The sequence below is a fragment of the Ambystoma mexicanum genome, chromosome 12 (assembly GCF_040938575.1).
Source record: "Ambystoma mexicanum isolate Mex_15411 chromosome 12, UKY_AmexF1_1, whole genome shotgun sequence".
Taxonomy (NCBI): domain Eukaryota; kingdom Metazoa; phylum Chordata; class Amphibia; order Caudata; family Ambystomatidae; genus Ambystoma; species Ambystoma mexicanum.
In genome coordinates this window covers 655,321,712-655,339,056 of record NC_090936.1, presented here as the reverse complement: position 1 = coordinate 655,339,056, position 17,345 = coordinate 655,321,712, and the positions used below count along the sequence as shown (strand labels likewise).

The 17,345-nt window shown below is 47.7% G+C and overlaps 1 protein-coding gene across 1 annotated transcript in view; it reads right to left on the bottom strand.

Annotated features, from left to right (window-relative positions):
- The window catches only part of PIK3CG (phosphatidylinositol-4,5-bisphosphate 3-kinase catalytic subunit gamma), a 380,321-nt gene that overhangs the window by 263,398 nt on the left and 99,578 nt on the right, over positions 1-17,345 (bottom strand). The window contains exon 4 of the mRNA XM_069629131.1: positions 12,622-12,847. Within this exon, the coding sequence (XP_069485232.1) occupies positions 12,622-12,847 (226 nt within the window). The remainder of the gene's footprint in view (positions 1-12,621; positions 12,848-17,345) is intronic.

Here is a 17,345-nt window from a genome sequence, read left to right as displayed (position 1 = left end):
GCCAGGACTGGGGTCCGCTATGAGCCTGGCGCCTAAGGCGCCAGGACTGAGTCCAAAGGGCCCCGACTTGGGCCCGCTGAGACTTCCCTGGGGAAAATGATGTCTGCCTCTGGGGTTGCTGGGCCCGGCCTGGCTCCTTAGAGGTAGGCATCATGACAGATAAGCACGGAAAGAGAAAGAGACTTTGGCAGTTCTGCAGGGATGTAAACACTTTCATCTGCATTTGTTTGGCCATACAGTCACTGTAATAACTGCCCACAAACCACTTCAACTTATTATGTCACAAATGTCAACACCTCCCTCTGTAAGAACCAAAAGGTGGCTCATGCAGTTGCAGGATTACAGTGTAACTTTACAATAGCTGGCACTGAAAACCAAGAGGACTACCTATCAAGATATTCTTTGGACACTGTGAAGACTGTTAGGGTGGTAGAAAGATAGGCTGAAGAACACATATGTCTAGAAACAACAGCTTTACCAATAACGACGTTGGTGTGTGACCTGAAGGTGGCAAATGAATGGGCTGACTTTCTAACTAATCAAGCAAGCCATGCAGAACAACTCATGGAAAGATTTTCCTTTGTGCCATGGGCACCGAGCGAAGGGAGCACAATATATCCCAGAGTCAGTGGAGGGCGTCACCAGGAGGACTTCTATTACAAGGGGCCAAACTGGTGGTACCCACTAATTTAGTGTACTGCATAATTGATATCACACTCACAGATCACCAAGGCTCGGTGGAGACCAATTCCACCTACATGATAAAGAATGGTTCCCAAACCTGGAAAAGAAAGTGAAAGATCATACTGAAAGGTGAAGTTGGTGCCAAGCCACCTCAAGAAAACATACGCCTCCACCAATTGAAAGCCCAATAATAAACTTGGAAGGATGGGATGCCATTAGTATAGACTTTGGCACAATTCTGAATGACCAAGACATTGTGGTAGTTATAGATGAATTCTGACAATATCCAGAAGCAGAGTTTTTCCTACTGGCCGACCAGACCATGCCTCACTCAGCAATCAATGTTGCCCTGCCCAAGGCATTTTTGGGAAGAAAGGTGAGAACCCCCATACCAGGACACATGTGCAAATACTCCAAAATTCTTGACAAGGATACAACCTTACACCTCAATGAGAAAGGAAGTATCAGGAGGTGTATCAAGTAACACGCCCTACGAAGAGGCAACATTGCTCTAGTCCAAAATGGCCCAGGTCAACACAAGTTGTAAATGCTGTGTGGGGTAGATACTTGTGTAGTAACAGACACCAAGGGACCAATGATAATATCAAATAATGGGCACAAAGCCATCACACGCAATGATTGGTGGTTCAAAGATGTACCTCCCAGGAATTAATGTTCCAATGAGGACAACAATGAAGCGGAAAAAGGAGATAATGCAGAGAAAAGCTGGGGACAAACGTCCACATCTGGGGCAAGGAGAGCAAGATGAAACACTGCCACTGCCACCCAGGTCACAGGAAAGGGGAGATTCTTTGGTCTAACACACCTGAGACAAAATATTCCCACCACACGAATATGAACTTGCCAGTAAAATTACAAGACTATGGGGCTCATCATGAATCTGGAGGTATATGGTAAAAGTGGCAGTAACAGAATTACCGCCACTTTTACCATACCACCGAATCATGAGTTAGGGGTAACTTCGCCGGCAGAATTAGCCTTGATGGGATTTCCACCAACATATGACGGAATTAGCCCAGGAGTTACATTCACCGGCAGAATTACTGCTGAGATACAAAGCAGCATTTCTGCCATATTCCAAGTTGAAATACATTGCAAATGGGCATTAATTCCACCAAAACACATGGTCCAGTTACCTCCACCTAGAAGGTGGAGGTAAATGCATACTGGTGATGGAAATCAAGTCACAGGTGCACCCAATCCACTCAGGAGGAGTACATAAGGCCCACAGCTTCCCCAAACATATTGTCCAACACCATTCTGCCACTAGCTGTTGCAAACTGGGACATGCAGCTGCTCCTGCTCCGCATTGAGCTGCACAGGCTGGAACAGCAGCAGAGCGCGCAGGGAGGAGGAGGAGGAGACACCAGGCACAGTGAGCGCCCATACCACGGGTCAGGCCCTCACCCTGGACCTTAACTGGCAACCAGCTGAACACCTTATACTGCCTGCATACATGGAGAGAGAAAAAGAGAGCAACTGGATACTGGGTGAGTACAAATGCCATGTGTGATGGGTCAGAAGAACGACGTAGACGCTTTAAGGACATTTTAGGCAAGTTTATTAAAATAATAGTCAGAAAGGCCTAGCTAGCCCTATGTGTATGGTGTGTTCCCTACCAAACGAATATCTAAGGTGCTCGTCAGTCGTCTGTTTCTCAATGTCCAAAAAAAGAATCCATCTACCATCCAAAACTCTTACTATCTGACCCTATGACTTATTGTAACAAAGTAAAAGCCGGAGAATGATTCCCTTATCCTACTTCATGCTCTCAGCACTGGTTCTCTTGATGTATGCTCTTTTCTTTGGCAGTTCTTTTTATCACTTCCAACAGTTCTCCACACGATGCAAACAGTTTACATTTCACTTTAAACAATTCTTTATCTTATTCCACTTGTTTGGTTGCATCGACTACGTATGCCTTTAACTTTTGATATTCTCTTTCATTTATTTCATACCCTTTTGCTTTGGGTATCTCAAAGGCTTTCTTTTCCTTCCCAGATCCAACGATGTTCCATGGACTGTCCTCTTCTGAGGATCGCTTTGTCTCTCTCTCTCTTGTATTCACATTCATAAGGTTTCTCTCTCTACCATGCGGGTCCCTCTCTCGGAACATTTTTCTTTCCTTCTTTATTTTATCAAAGTTCACATTCAGTAAATGTACTGCATTTCTACTTTCATCCCCTCCAGGGGATACTCTTATTCCTTTCCATAAACTCTCACTCTTCACCTCTGACAATGGTAACTCTTTTGTATCCATCTCTCCTTCACCGAGCATTACACTTATCTCACCATAGTTCACATATCTTAGCTCTTCTTTGGTACTGGGATGAGTTATCCATTTCGTGTTACTTTCCTCGTTACTCTTCCTGTGCGTCCCCGATCTCCTGTTACCTTCTCTCATCTTCTGAAGCGGTTATGGGACTCTCACGGGTCTGGCAGCAGTTTCAGTTCTTTGCTGTGCTTGCGAGCCTGTGCTCTCGGTGGCCCTCACCTGCAGTCCTCGCACTTCTTGTCTTCTTTTAGAAATCTCAGCAGGGAGCCATGTCCTCAGCGTGGCTACCCTCTGATGGTATCTGTGTTGTTGTACGGGTCCACTGCCTACCATGACTTGTCCAGAGTCACGCCACCCCTGATTCTTCTTCTCTCCCGCTTTATGGTATGCTGACAGTTCAGCGTTCATTCACTTGGCCGACAGAAAGTTTGGATTTCGCCAGTTTTGCATCCCATGATCTCTCTGCCTCTTCTCAGGCATACGTCAGCTGGGTTCTCCCCTGGTGGAGACGTACTGCTTGACAAGAATTGGTAATCCCATAAATGACATTAGGCTTACTGATAATGGGAGTCCCTCACACGAAAGGTATTCCTAGTCCGCAAAGCGGGAGTCTTTCCCAGTGAGATCACAGTTACCTCAGCCTCTAGGGAGAGTGTTGCGGACCAGGCTCACCTCCTTAGCCTCACAGGGGCAGGGGAGAAGGAACGAATTCCCTCGATTCGTCACACATCACAAAAACTGATCTCGCAGCATCCGTGAAATGCAATGTGAAGGCGGGGACATTACCACAATTGAGCAATGCAAGCCCTATCAAAGCCCTGCACAGGCCGGACCTGCCCTCTAACCACACACATGACAGCTACCAACCCACCGGATTAGGACATGCTGGACAATGCAGTAGTATGACAGCAATGCATATTGCCCCAACAGGCAAGCAATACCCACAAACACAGGACTACAGGAACCACAATGCAATTAAACACATCCCTACACATCGAATGTCGCATTTAAAAACTGCACAAGGACAATGCAACACTGGCAGAAAGTTATGCCAGGTACCATGTATGTGAAGCCTTAAGGAAGGAACGCAGACATCATAAAAAATGCACAATTACGGCTAATCACCCATCAAGGCAAATGCATGATAGCAACACACAGGCCCAAAAAAAGCCAACATGCATTCAACCATGCCAATCACAGACCATGAAAGTGACGAGTGCTGCCCATGAGCTGTGTGAATGGTGTAACACGAAAATGATTCTACATACAAGTACTGTGATGGTAAATCATGTTGTACGACCAATCTGGAACAATGCATTCAGTGTGTCCATTAACATGCCCTTAGAACAGTCAAAGCAAAACAAAGAGATGATGGCTGGAAGTTTTTAGAATTAATCTTAAACTGCTGGCAAATTCTCTGGTAAACCCTCCAGACCATTGTTCTTCGCCTGCAAAACCATTGCAGCAAAGGGAAAGACCATGTGCAAATCAGGCTTGGTCCAACCCCCAAAGGGGCAGTCTAGCCCAAACTGCTAGGTCACATCCCTTCTTCACGAGACCACAAGCATCCGTGACAGGTTTCGGCATCATTGTGCATCATCAGTGAGGAGTAACTTGGGTCTTTAGGCCAAGCAGGCATAGGACCCACATCTGGGCATACCCGTCCCACTCGATGCAACAAAGCAAAACAAAGAGGTGATGGCTGGAATATTCAGAATGAATCTTCAACCTCTGGCAATTGCTCTGTTCAACCCTCCAGAACATTGTTCTTCACCTGCCAAACCATTACAGAAAGGGGACAACTAAATGCATGCCAGACTTGCTCCAACCCCAAAAGTGGCAGTACAGCACAAACTGCTAGGTCACCTCCCTTCTGCATGAGACTTAGTATAGTCAACACTTCCGCAATGCACTGTGCCTGACATCTGTGACCTTTGCCCTTGCAGTTGACTCTGGATACCCCCAGCTACCATGGCTAATGACACCTGTGCACAATCCACGTACACCACAGGAGGTGGCCTACAATGAGGCAAACGTCAGATCCAGGCTGTACATAGAGCAGACAATTGGCCAGCTGAAGGGTCGTATTTGGTGTCTACACCGGACTGGAGGGGCTTTGATGCACAGGGCAGAGAAGGTTGGACAAATATTTCTTGTCTTTGCCATGCTTCCCAACATCTGGCTCAGGCGGAATGTCTCCGAGAACCCTAATGAGGACAAGACGCCCCCAGAAGACAATGGGCCTCATTATGAACATGGCGGTATCCGTGCCTGTATGGCAAGCATGGCTAGTGCCATTCCCGTTACCGGCACCGCCTCACACTATTGGGCAATATCCGGCCCATTACGAGATGAAGGGGCCGATAATTTCCCATTCGCGGGAGGCAGTATTGCCGGGCTCGCGATCCCCATTCTGCCCCATAGGGCACAATGGGGGTGGGGAGCATGGTTGCACCGGCACCATTGATAACGGTGCTGGTGCAATCACGGGTTCTGCTTGCGGGTGCTGCACAGCCCGCCAGGTAAGACCTGGTGTGCTGCCAGGAACCCGCAAGCAGAACTTGTAATGTGGCGGCCCGGTATGAACGGTGCCAGTGCCTTACCGGCCACGTTCATACAGTGGCCGCCACTATTGTAATGAGGCCCAATGACTCATTATCTGCAGGTGCAGTGCTGCCACACAGTGGGCGGAAGGAGGAAAGGGATGGACTTCTGGTGCAGCAATAACTAATATACTTTACTTTAATCATTTATAATGCGCACCAGGGGCATGCAGGTTTAAGGGCGCAGAACAGATGACACAAAACAAAAAGACATTACATGATGGACAAACATGTGACATTCAAATTCCAATAGGGGAGCACGAGTAGGGATCCCCATAGCAAAGCGAGTCAATATTTAGCAAAATAGTAGAGTCTTCAGCTTCTTTTTCAGTTGCTCAGTCGATATCAGGGTTGCAATATCTGGGGCTAAGGCATTCCATGCCTTTGGAGCAGCCAGATAAAAAGCTCATTTCATAGCCTGTGTCAGCCTATGAGCTGGCATAACCAGCTGATTAGTATGATTGGACCTCAAAGATCTTGCACATGATTTGTGAATCAGCAACTCCCTCAGATATAACAGGCACACGCCAATCAAACATTTATGGGTCATCAGTAGTAAGCGAAAGTGTAGTCTTGCTTCAATGGTTCAATGGGTAACCAATGCAGATTACGCCTCGCATCTAAGACGTGATCTTGCTTTTCTAAACTAGTAATCACCCTGACTACGTTATTTTGCTTGGTTTGTAGTCTTGCACACTAATATTTTGCAACGCCCACCAAAAGGCTGCTGCAGTAATCCATTTTTGAGCCCACAATAGCTTTGCTCAATGACTCACATTTGGCACGTGATATGTAGGGGCAAATCTGTGCCAACAATGTAATATAGTATGCCATTTACCTGGGCCTTCATGTTCAGATTCTGATCCAGATAGATACCAAGCATCTTTACCTTTTTGTGTTTTAATACTTCAACCTGCCTGTGACAATGTGGATGTCTTAGTACAGAAACTGCTTTCATGTAATACAAGCCGGACCATAAAGTCTTACTGACGTGGAGATGCAAAAGCAGGAAGTAAAACATGTAGCACCTTTCCTCTAACGCTGTTTTCCTTCACTAGGAAACGGTGGGCGAGGAAGAAGAGGTCGAGCCCAACGGTCTCAGCTGGGCGTATTAGGTTAGCGGTTTGAAGAGGAGATTACAAGAGTCCCGTTGCGCCGTTGCGCATAGTTAAAGTTAAACGTTCAATAATAGTTAATTGGTGCCGCGTACCGTGTTGTGAGGAGGCGCGGATCGCTGCGAGCTGCTCCCGTCTGCGGAGTGAAGGAGGGAAAGAGACCGTCTTCACGACGAGAAGTGAAGGTATCGAGAGCATAGAGAGAGTGAAGGTTGGAGAGTCGGAAGAGGAGGAACAGCAGATGAGCCCTCGTTCATCGATCGAGTGAAAAGGGGAAGACGCCACTCTAAGGTAAACACTCCGTATCATAAGGAGGAGTCAAGGGATGAAGCCTAGGGAAGTCGGCAAAGAGAGAGAACAGGATAAGTTAACCCCTTAAAAGGGGCAGAGTGGTATCAGTAAGGATGAGACAAACCCTACGAACTATAATAAGTTTTTTTAACTATAAGAGACATTTAAAAGGGAATCCTGTTTGAAGGGAAACATACGCCAGCAGTGTGGTTGAGAAACATTCAAGCCAACTAAAGCTCTGCAAGTTTAATGAGAGACAAAGGGTAAAACGCTCGAAGTCTGAGGGGAAAACAAGGACAAATAAACTTTATCAGCTTAGTTACGAGCGAACCAGAAAAAGATAAAGAAAAGACAGTCTAAGAAGATCCAATAGAGTCAATAGAAAAGAAACAGAAAGACAAGTAAAGAATAAAGAAAAGAGGCAAAGACAGAAGTAAGACCAAGATAACTAACAAAAGGACATTAAGGAGAAATTCAAGTAGAGCTTACCCATATAAACTTGGTGTATCAGAAGAGACGATCCTTCCCATGAAGGATTGTAGAACACGGAAGCCGAAGTATCCTTTTTATGGTTTTTCTGAACAGAAAGAATTCTGTTAATAAAGAATTGGGCTCTCTTTCAGTCCAAAGAAAACTACTTATTGACTGAAGTCTCTTGATTTCTTACTAATTCATACAGTCTAACCATTAGAATTGTCACACTGCCACAGTGAAATACTTGTATTCCACTCAGTGTCCGTATTATGTTTTCAGTGCCTACTATCATCAATTGTGTTTTCTCTTTGTTAAGCGCCAGGCCATTTGTCACCATCCATGTTTGAATAAGTTCATACATTTTATTTAAAGTATGTTCATCTTCTGCATGATTACCAGACAACGTGATGACACATCGCGCCTGGAAACACATGTGTACACGTGCCTTATAAATACCATATCATATCTTATCACATTGTGTGTCGTCAGCATAGTTGCTAAAGGTGACATGATTCGCTTTCCGAAATGGGACGGTGAAAATATTAAATAGTGAGGGAGATAGTCATGCCCCTTGTGGCACGCCAGACTTTAGACAAGATGGTTGGGCTTCAGCCTCCTTGCTGCACACTCTACATAATTGATTACTTAGGAAGGAGCCAATCCAAAATGCAGCATTATCTGAAAAATTGGCTACTTCTTTTAGTCTGGCGACCAGCAATGAATGGTCGACCAGATCCAAAGGTGCGGATAAGTCCAGCAGCATGAGCAAGGGAGATTGACCCTTATCCATTGTCTGTAGCAGTCTAGATTTTAAATCAATAAGTGCATTCTGAGAGTCTTGCCGCTACCTAAAACCAGATTTCCATTTATTTAAAATCACATGTGCATTCAGATGGTCTGAGATGTGCAGGTAGTCTACCCGATCTAAACATTTTAAAAGAAATGGCGTATTAGTGATGGGCCTATAATTTGTCGGTATATAAGGCGAAAGACCGTTTTTTTTTAACAGGGCGGTAATCCACGCTTTCTTCAGGACATCCGCAATGTGATTTTCCATAAAAGATGTATTTATAAATTTACAGAGAGCCCCTATCAGCAAAGGGGTACAGGCCTTAATAATCCCTGCTCGGCATGTATCCCCATGTAATAATAACCAATTATTGCTGATAACATCAATAATCACATGCTGCTCACCTTTGTGAATAGACACGTATCGATGAAATCACATTCACACAAAAAGGAATGTCCTAGCATTGCTTCACGTTAACTTGTAGTTAATACTCAAGTGTGAAAATCCCTAACACAATACCCTCCCTGCACCCTCATCCCCAAAATAATACCCTCCCCAGACCCTCATCCCCAACACATTACTCTGTGTTATAAATCTGTTGATTTCCACCTCCTCTTGGTACCCTTTGATGTCGGTGTAGCAGCAACATAGGAATGCTGCTGGGAGCGCTTTGTTGGCATGCTCGCCACAGATCCTTCAGTAGGGGCGGCTGAAACGGAATTGCCCACTTCACTGCCCCGGACATGCTGAAGGGTATGGGTTATTGTTTAAGGCCCTGGATATGTTCGCATTGGTGGCCGGCATTTGCTCACACAACTCCTGCTCCCATCGGCTCATGAGGGTGGTACTAGCAGTTCCCACAGAAGCATGACAACAGAGTTAATCCAGGGCACTAGACACCTGCCTGGAGGCACTGAGCATCTTCTCACGCATTGCCTGTGCATCAGACTGTTGCTCCAGAGCCATGCGCTCAACCCTGTTCTGCAACCTTTCCATTTCTGTGAGCCTCTCCCAGATGTCATTCATGGTGTGTTGTGGCAACGGCCTTGGAGAGGGATGGAGGTACCTTCCCTCCTGCCAGACACCTGCTCACCATGCACCTCGTCATCATCTGGCGGTAATTCAGTGACCTCTGTATGGTGCCAATGGAGGGCACATCGAGACCAGGGGGAGGGAGAAGACTGAACAGGCAAGTGTCTGGACAGGGGGGATGATCCCAGGGACATCTCTCTAACAGGGGCAGCTGGAAAGGTGGAGCCAGGGGTGCCAGAGTCAGGTGCTCCTGCAACAGCAGGTGTGCTGCTGGTGTCCAGTGTAGTATCCAGTTCCACTGCCTATTTGTTGGCAGTACTCAGGTGGGTGGTTTGCACAATTCACTCTCCAACAGTGGTGGGAGGTGACACAGTGGTGGAAGGTCCTGCAGGCTCTGTGGTGGGTGCTGTTGAGGCCATGACTGTGGCAGGTGTACCTGTGCCCCCAGAGCTACCAACAGCATGGCCCTTCCACTAGGCTGTTCTGGAGCTCTCCTTCTGGTTACTTTCCTCTCTGGGTGTGTCATGGCTTGCTCGCTTCCTTACACTTGGAGGTCCAGGTGTGTCAGACCCACTGATGCCCTCCATGGGAACATGGGTTTCTTCTGTGCCTGTTGGGAGACAGAAGAGAGGGCCTCATTATCATTGTTGGAAGGCTGTAGGGTGTGCTCTCACGCAGTGTATGCAATGTACAATTGTGTCACAGTGACATACCACCCCATGGTGGCCTTCTTCATGTGACAGGCAGTGTAATGAATTAGTGGCCTCATAATGAAGTGTGAATCTCAAGTGTTGGGCATGTGTGCCTTGATGGACTGTGGTGTCATATGCTTGATGGCTGTGCAAGAGAATGTGTGACAATGCAGGGCTGGCCTGTTGTATGCATATCATCTTCTGTCACATGAGGGATGGGATGCTAGCCCTGGGAGTGTTGGTGTGACTTTAGGCGTGAAGCACTACTCAGAGAGGCCTCACTGCTACTGGTCTGTTGCATTCCTTGGGTGTTTGACTCAGACGTCTGCAGCTGTTGTATTTGTGACTTATGTTAAGTGTGGGGCAACTCTTCAGTGGATGCGTTCTTACATGAATGCTGAATGTGCTGGCACAAGGTGGTGGGGATCTACCTTGTTAATGGGTTACTGTCCATGATGCTTGCTGTACCATTGTTGTTGGGTATGTCCTACATGAGGGCCACCTCCTTGTGAATGGTGTGCCTTTTAGGGGGTTCACACCTACTATGCCCATTGATGCACTGTCCCGAGGTGTTTCATGTGTTGCTTCTGCATTGGCTGTGTGAATTTCTGCTTGCTGACTGGAAGTGTGTCTGTTGCCATTCCATTGTAGTTGTTGCGCATGGGGCCCATGATTCACTCATGTACTCACCAGGGTCTTCCTTGCTGCTGGCTCTTGCCTTCGCTGTACCCACACCCTCCAGGCCTGCCATGTGGAGGATGCTTTTCAACCTCTCCTCCCACAGTGTGAGCTGCAGTGGGGCCACAGTTCCTCCACCTGTGACCACTGTGTCCCTACAGTGTTTGGAGACAAGCATTCACACCCTGTCTTTTAAATTGTTCCAGCGCTTCTGCATGTCGACACAGTCCCATGGGACATTGCCCACGGCTGCCACCTTGTGCCTTATTTCTGTCCAAGCTGCATTCTTGCGCTGGGAGGACATCTTGCAGTTGTGTGTCCCATACAGCTCCTCTGTATGGGCCACCACCTCCTTAGCCAGCACAGTGAGCTCCAGCTGAGAGAATTTTGTTTTTCTTTGACGCATTTCTGGCACCCTCTCTTTGTCTTTGCCTGAGGACATGTTTGAGGTGTGTTTTGGGCTTGGGTGGCTTGGATGGCAATCAATAAATGGTGATTTCGTGTGGATTGGATTTTTCAGGATGGCCGCAGGCAAGCTTCCCGTTCCGGCAATGACGCTATTTCATCCAGCGTTAATTCCGCCTGTGAAATTAGCCCTGAATATTCCAGTGGTAATGGTAATTCTGCCGATTCTGGGTGGAATTACCTCCTGGAATCCATTTACGGCTGTCATTCCACCAGGCGGAATTACTGTTACCCCTGATGGTGTGTGCACGCTCCCACCAAGTTGTGATACAGCAGTGATTCTGCCGGACACCACAGCGGTAAAGGTAACTCAGTCCGGCGGTATTACCGCTCAACTTACTGCCCTACTTGTAATGAGGGCCTATGTCCTTTATGATCGAGTTCAAAGAATTGTTAACAGTTTCTAAGTTATTTGAAATTTTGCATGGAGGATGTGTTCAAGTGACAAAAAGGGGACCCTATAAGGTGTGAGGTAACACTGTGCTGCAGCACCATGTTGCGAACAGCAGAACAAGACGTGGTTTAATTAACAAATAAGTGCAAGAGTGGTCGAGTAGCCCCGAAGTTCAGTAGTAACATTGTGTTTGCCTCCTAATTCATCCAGAAGCCTCGGTGTATCAGCTCAAACAAGGCCCGCTGGAGGCAACTCCGAGGGCCCTATTGCTCATCAAAACGACTTTGTAAGTCATTCATTTTTTTTTAAAGACTCTTCAACAAAAACAACAACAATAAATAATGATACAATATGCCTTGTTAGAACTTGCTGCTTCTTTCAGGTGGAAACATTCAGGATAATTCAAATATTCCACATCATTGAAAAAACAAGTTTTCATCAATACAAACAGACCATAATATAACAGACATTCAAATAAGGGAAGGTGCCAGTACCTTAATACTTGACTGTCTTTTGTAATGACTGCATCACAGAGGTTCAGTGGGTGGCAAAACGCGCCATGTGCCCAGTTTGGTGCCAGAACCATTGGGGTTGATACTGAGCGCAACGGTCCACAAGTTATGCAATTTGCATTGTATTTTCCCAATGTCCTATCAGGATGGAGGCCAGGGGAGGCAATGAAAAGGCCTTGGTATGACGCTCCAGAGCGTGTGGATGTAGCAAGCGGAAGAGGTCACAATTCTACTTCCCTCTAAAGAATTTGATTTAACTTTTGGAATATAGAAATATGTAGCATTTTGAGTTCAAATAGAACCGTGGGCATTGCTTAAAACGCAAGCCTAGGTACCGCTAGAGGGTTGCAGCAGTGAGAAAGGTGCTGTGGAGCTGGCAGTGCCCCAGAGTTAAGGCATTGGTTTTGAAATACAAGGGGAATTGGTTCCAGTTAATTCACTGTCAAGTTCTGCTCACATCTCTAAGAGTAACCAAATCTATTTGAAAAATCTATGAATTAAATGATACCCTTGAAAACATGCTATTCGAACTTTAAAACAGCACTTTCATACAATTTGAGCGATTACGATAGGGGAAACTGTCGAGCCAACATACCTTGCGATGTGACATCATACTTTTCCGCAGAGATCGACTTTATCTCCATCGTGACTTTGTGCAGTAACTCGGTGACTTGAACCTGTTTCCTGAAATCTTGCAGCATGGCCTTGCCACAGCCTCTCAGGTAGGCTTCTAGGATGACTGCGAAGCGCTGCTGATAGTGCATGGACTGGGCAATCTCACTCCTCAGAAACCAAAACAGGAAGTGGCCGATTCTTTTGCTCTAAATAGGAAGCACAGAGGAAACGACGTCAGCACCTGTCCTGGCACCAGCCTTCGCGTGTTCAGTGTGCAAAACTTCTCCATGCACAGCAAGCACTTGGAGACTGCCCTTGGGTGGTAGCGGTGTGCGGTATAAATCAACATGATAACATAACACCTAAAAGATAGAACTGTGAATTGTTCAGTTGTTTACTTTTATTCCCACATAGAAAAGCCTGCTGTTTAACTTTCAGTTTGGGAAGCAAAACTGTGATGTAACACCAGTGATTGATTTTTTGTGCCATTTTTAGAGTTGATAAAAATCGTTCTCGATCCATTTCTGATATCTGAGAATGAGGTTTGTGTTGCATAGGAAAGTTGCATGTGCACTGAGACTCGTGGAGCCTGTGATGTTGAGGCGTGAGTGCATTTATATGTCAGTTCATCAAAAATAGGAATAGAAGCCTGAACGTCCCCTCGGGGTCCCTTGCGACCTCTGGCACTGCCTTTGCAACCCATGATCAAGGATTGCAATGGCAGTGGGAAAAGGAAAATTCAGTGTTTTCTTTGAGCCCTCTTTGATTTCGGAAATCACCCTGTGAGTTTTGGCTTTCTCTTACGTGCTTTCTGCAGCCGGAGATTAATATTTGTCCACATAGGCCAGGCAGGCTGGATGCCCCAGACCCAGAGCTTCTTACTTGGAGTCAACTTTAATGTTTTATGTTTCTGAGGCCTATCATTTTGTGCAAAAATACTCCCCGTTTTGTTGTTACTGTGGCCTAGATGTTCCTGTATCAAGGTAAAATTGTTGGTATTGTATCATATGTTTATGTATAGCACTTCATGTCCGACCCCTGACTGCTACTGCTTTTAGGCACTGTAAAAATAGCTGTTTTAACTATGAAATAAAGTAGTTCTTAATTTATCAAGGTCTGACAGGTAAAGGGCTGAATCAGCCCTGCAGAAATATGAACTTGAAAAGGTTTTCATTTGCGGAGTTATCCAATTATGACACAGTGGGCATCATTACAAGTTCAGCGGTAGCCTTGCAGGTAAAAGTGGCAGCCTGCCACCGAACTTGCATTTTTTTTCCGGCCTCTGGCAATGGGGACATACAGGGCCATTACAACCTTGGCGGACCCTGTATGTCCTCATTGCCAGGGCCCGGAATCCATTACTCCCCATTCCCATTTGAGCCCTATAAGGCTCAATGGGAATGGGGAGGTTGAATACACTGTGCATCCAACATGATGTGCTCGCGGGTGCCGCTCGGCCCGCCAGGTCCGACCTGGTGGGCAGAAAGGCACCCGCAAGCACAACTCGTAGTTTGCTGGTCCAGGAACTACGGTACCGGCAAGCTTACCGGTACCGTAGATCCCAGACCGGCAAACTTGTAATGAGGCCCAGTATGCTGCTTCATCAATTGTGCAAGTAAACAGAATCATTTCTTATAATATCTACCCACCATCCTCTCTTGTCCCCCCTCCAGTCTTTTAAAAACAAACTATAACACTACTGTTATCAGGTTTAATAATGAGCCATGTCATATCCCTCCTGCTTCTAAGCACAGCAATAATAAGTGTTATGTTAATAAGAAATGTAACCCCAGAGCCAATTCATTACCACATTCCGTGGAATTTACATTTATGGAGAAATGGCTCAGTGGGTTAAGTGCTCACTGCTGGGATCTATGTGTCTTCTGAAGGCCACATATTTTAATCCTTACGTGGTCTACTCATCCTTTCATCCTTTGGAGGTCGATAAATGAGCATTGATTTTGGTTGGCGGGTAAAATGATCTTATGTAAGAGAGCTTTATGTTAAGTGCCTTGATGAAAGCACTATATAAGTAATGGATTATTATAAATTCCTAAGTGTTATCATCCATAAATCCAAGCATAGGCTCAAAATAATGTCCTGGTGGCAAATTTCCACAATACTTTTTTAGCACACATGATGAGATGCATACTATATTGTAGCAGCACTTGGGAATGTGGGGCTTTACTCGACACATGATTACAGGACTTGACATGTGCTGCTATAATTGCTATAAGATGGCAGCAAATTCCCATATAAGGCTATAGTGGGATAGGTAGGGCAGTGCCACTGGCCTATTCTGGTTTGAATGGGCCTACTTCTGACATAACATGACCCTCTCCACGTCATATCAAGGAAGTACCCTAAGTAAAATGTATTTGGTACCTAAGGCAGTGTTATGTCTGTGTTAGTACGGGTTTGGTATTTTATAAAATATAAGCTTGCCACCGTCCTCGTAACACCAAACCCACCACCTGATATCCCGGTGACACCAGGACATTAGAAGTCCAGGCGACCCGGGATATTGGGCAGCGGATTCGGGAAGTCTCCATTCCCATGGAGTCCAATAGGACTCCATGGGAATGGGTTCACGGAAGCACCAGCATCATTGTTAACGGTACAGGTGCTTCTGTGAAAACTCTGCCGTCCAGGTCCATTGCGCCTGGCAGGTCAGAGCTGCCGGCGTAACGGTCCCCGCCCGCAGAGTGTCAGTGTGGCGGTCCGGAATGGGTGCTGGTACTTTGCTACCGGCACCCTTATTTCCAGACCGCCACACTCATAATGAGGCCCTGTGTTTTTTACACCTGTCAATCAAGTAATGTTATTGGGGTTAAATGGCATGTGATGTTATTTCATGTGATGATGTCATCAGGGTCAAAGGTTTCAGGCAAGATGAAGACGAGATACATGCGTAAGATCTCAACTCCCCTAACTGACTCACGCGGTACGGTAACACTCACATTCCACATTACATCACTCATGCATGCCATGCACACAAAAGACTGCCATGGTAATCTGTGGTTTCATCAACCACATTCACCTCGTCCACCTTTTGCTCGACTCTTGTTGGTCGTACGATAAAAAAAATACATACACATGTATGTGTATGTTAATGGAGGGTGGGAATAGAGTGGGAGAGGGAAGAGCGAGGTCGTAGGTGAGGGACACCACAATTAAAAAATATATTCATACGCCTTCTCCCCTCACTTCTTCCATCTACGACGACCGGAGCTGCGACTTGGATGCCTCCCCACTTCCATCCTGAGGCCCTGCAATGCACATGGTGCATTTTCGGAACTGCAGGTAAGCCCCCCTGGGCTTATTGTATCGGCGCATGATCGCACCACAGCATACTCACAGCATTCTGCTAATTTCACTCCGTGCCTTTGCCATCAGCCACATGTACTTTCTTTGCTAAATTCGCAGATGCTGGCATGCTTTGTGTGTTGTTGTGTGTTTTTGCCTCACTGGGTTCTCGAGGCACGGCCATTCCAAGATGGCGTTTTTCTTTCCTTTCTTTGTTGGGCACCGGAGTGCCTTCCATCCTGCTGCTGGTGGCCTGGGATTGGCCCTGGCCCACTACATCTGGGCCAATGAGGAGGCCGGCAGGCTTGGCCGGCCCTCCTCACAAGGCCCACCCCTAAGGCCCTGTCTACCGCTGTCCACCGCGGTACGCCGGCTCGCCGGCCCCATGTGAGTGTTTGTCTACCCCCCTGCCCCCCGTGACTATCTGTGTGCCCCCCTGCCCCCCGTGAGTATCTGTGTGCCCCGTGAGTATCTGTGTGCCCCCCTACCCCCGTGAGTATCTGTGTGCCCCCCTGCCCCCATGAGTATCTGTGTGCCCCCCTGCCCCCCGTGACTATCTGTGTGCCCCCCTGCCCCCCGTGAGTATCTGTGTGCCCCCCCTACCCCCCATGAGTATCTGTGTGCCCCCCCTGCCCCCGTGAGTATCTGTGTGCCCCCCTGCCCCCCGTGACTATCTGTGTGCCCCCCTGCCCCCCGTGACTATCTGTGTGCCCCCCTGCCCCCCGTGAGTATCTATGTGCCCCCCCTGCCCCCCGTGAGTATCTGTGTGCCCCCCCTGCCCCCCGTGACTATCTGTGTGCCCCCTACCCCCGTGAGTATCTGTGTGCCCCCCTGCCCCCCGTGAATATCTGTGTGCCCCCCCACCCCCCATGAGTATCTGTGTGCCCCCCTACCCCCCGTGAGTATCTGTGTGCCCCCCCTGCCCCCCGTGAGTATCTGTGTGCCCCGTGAGTATCTGTGTGCCCCGTGAGTATCTGTGTGCCCCCCTGCCCCCCGTGAGTATCTGTGTGCCCCGTGAGTATCTGTGTGCGCCCCTGCCCCCCGTGACTATCTGTGTGCCCCCCTGCCCCCCGTGAGTATCTGTGTGCCCCCCTGCCCCCCGTGCCTATATGTGTGCCCCCCTGCCCCGTGAGTATCTGTGTGCCCCCCTGCCCCCCGTGACTATCTGTGTGCCCCCTGCCCCCCGTGAGTATCTGTGTGCCCCCCCTACCCCCCATGAGTATCTGTGTGCCCCCCTGCCCCCGTGAGTATCTGTGTGCCCGTGAGTATCTGTGTGCCCCCCCTGCCCCCCGTGAGTATCTGTGAGCCCCGTGAGTATCTGTGTGCCCCCCTGCCCCCCGTGAGTATCTGTGTGCCCCCCTGCCCCCCGTGAGTATCTGTGTGCCCCCCCTGCCCCCC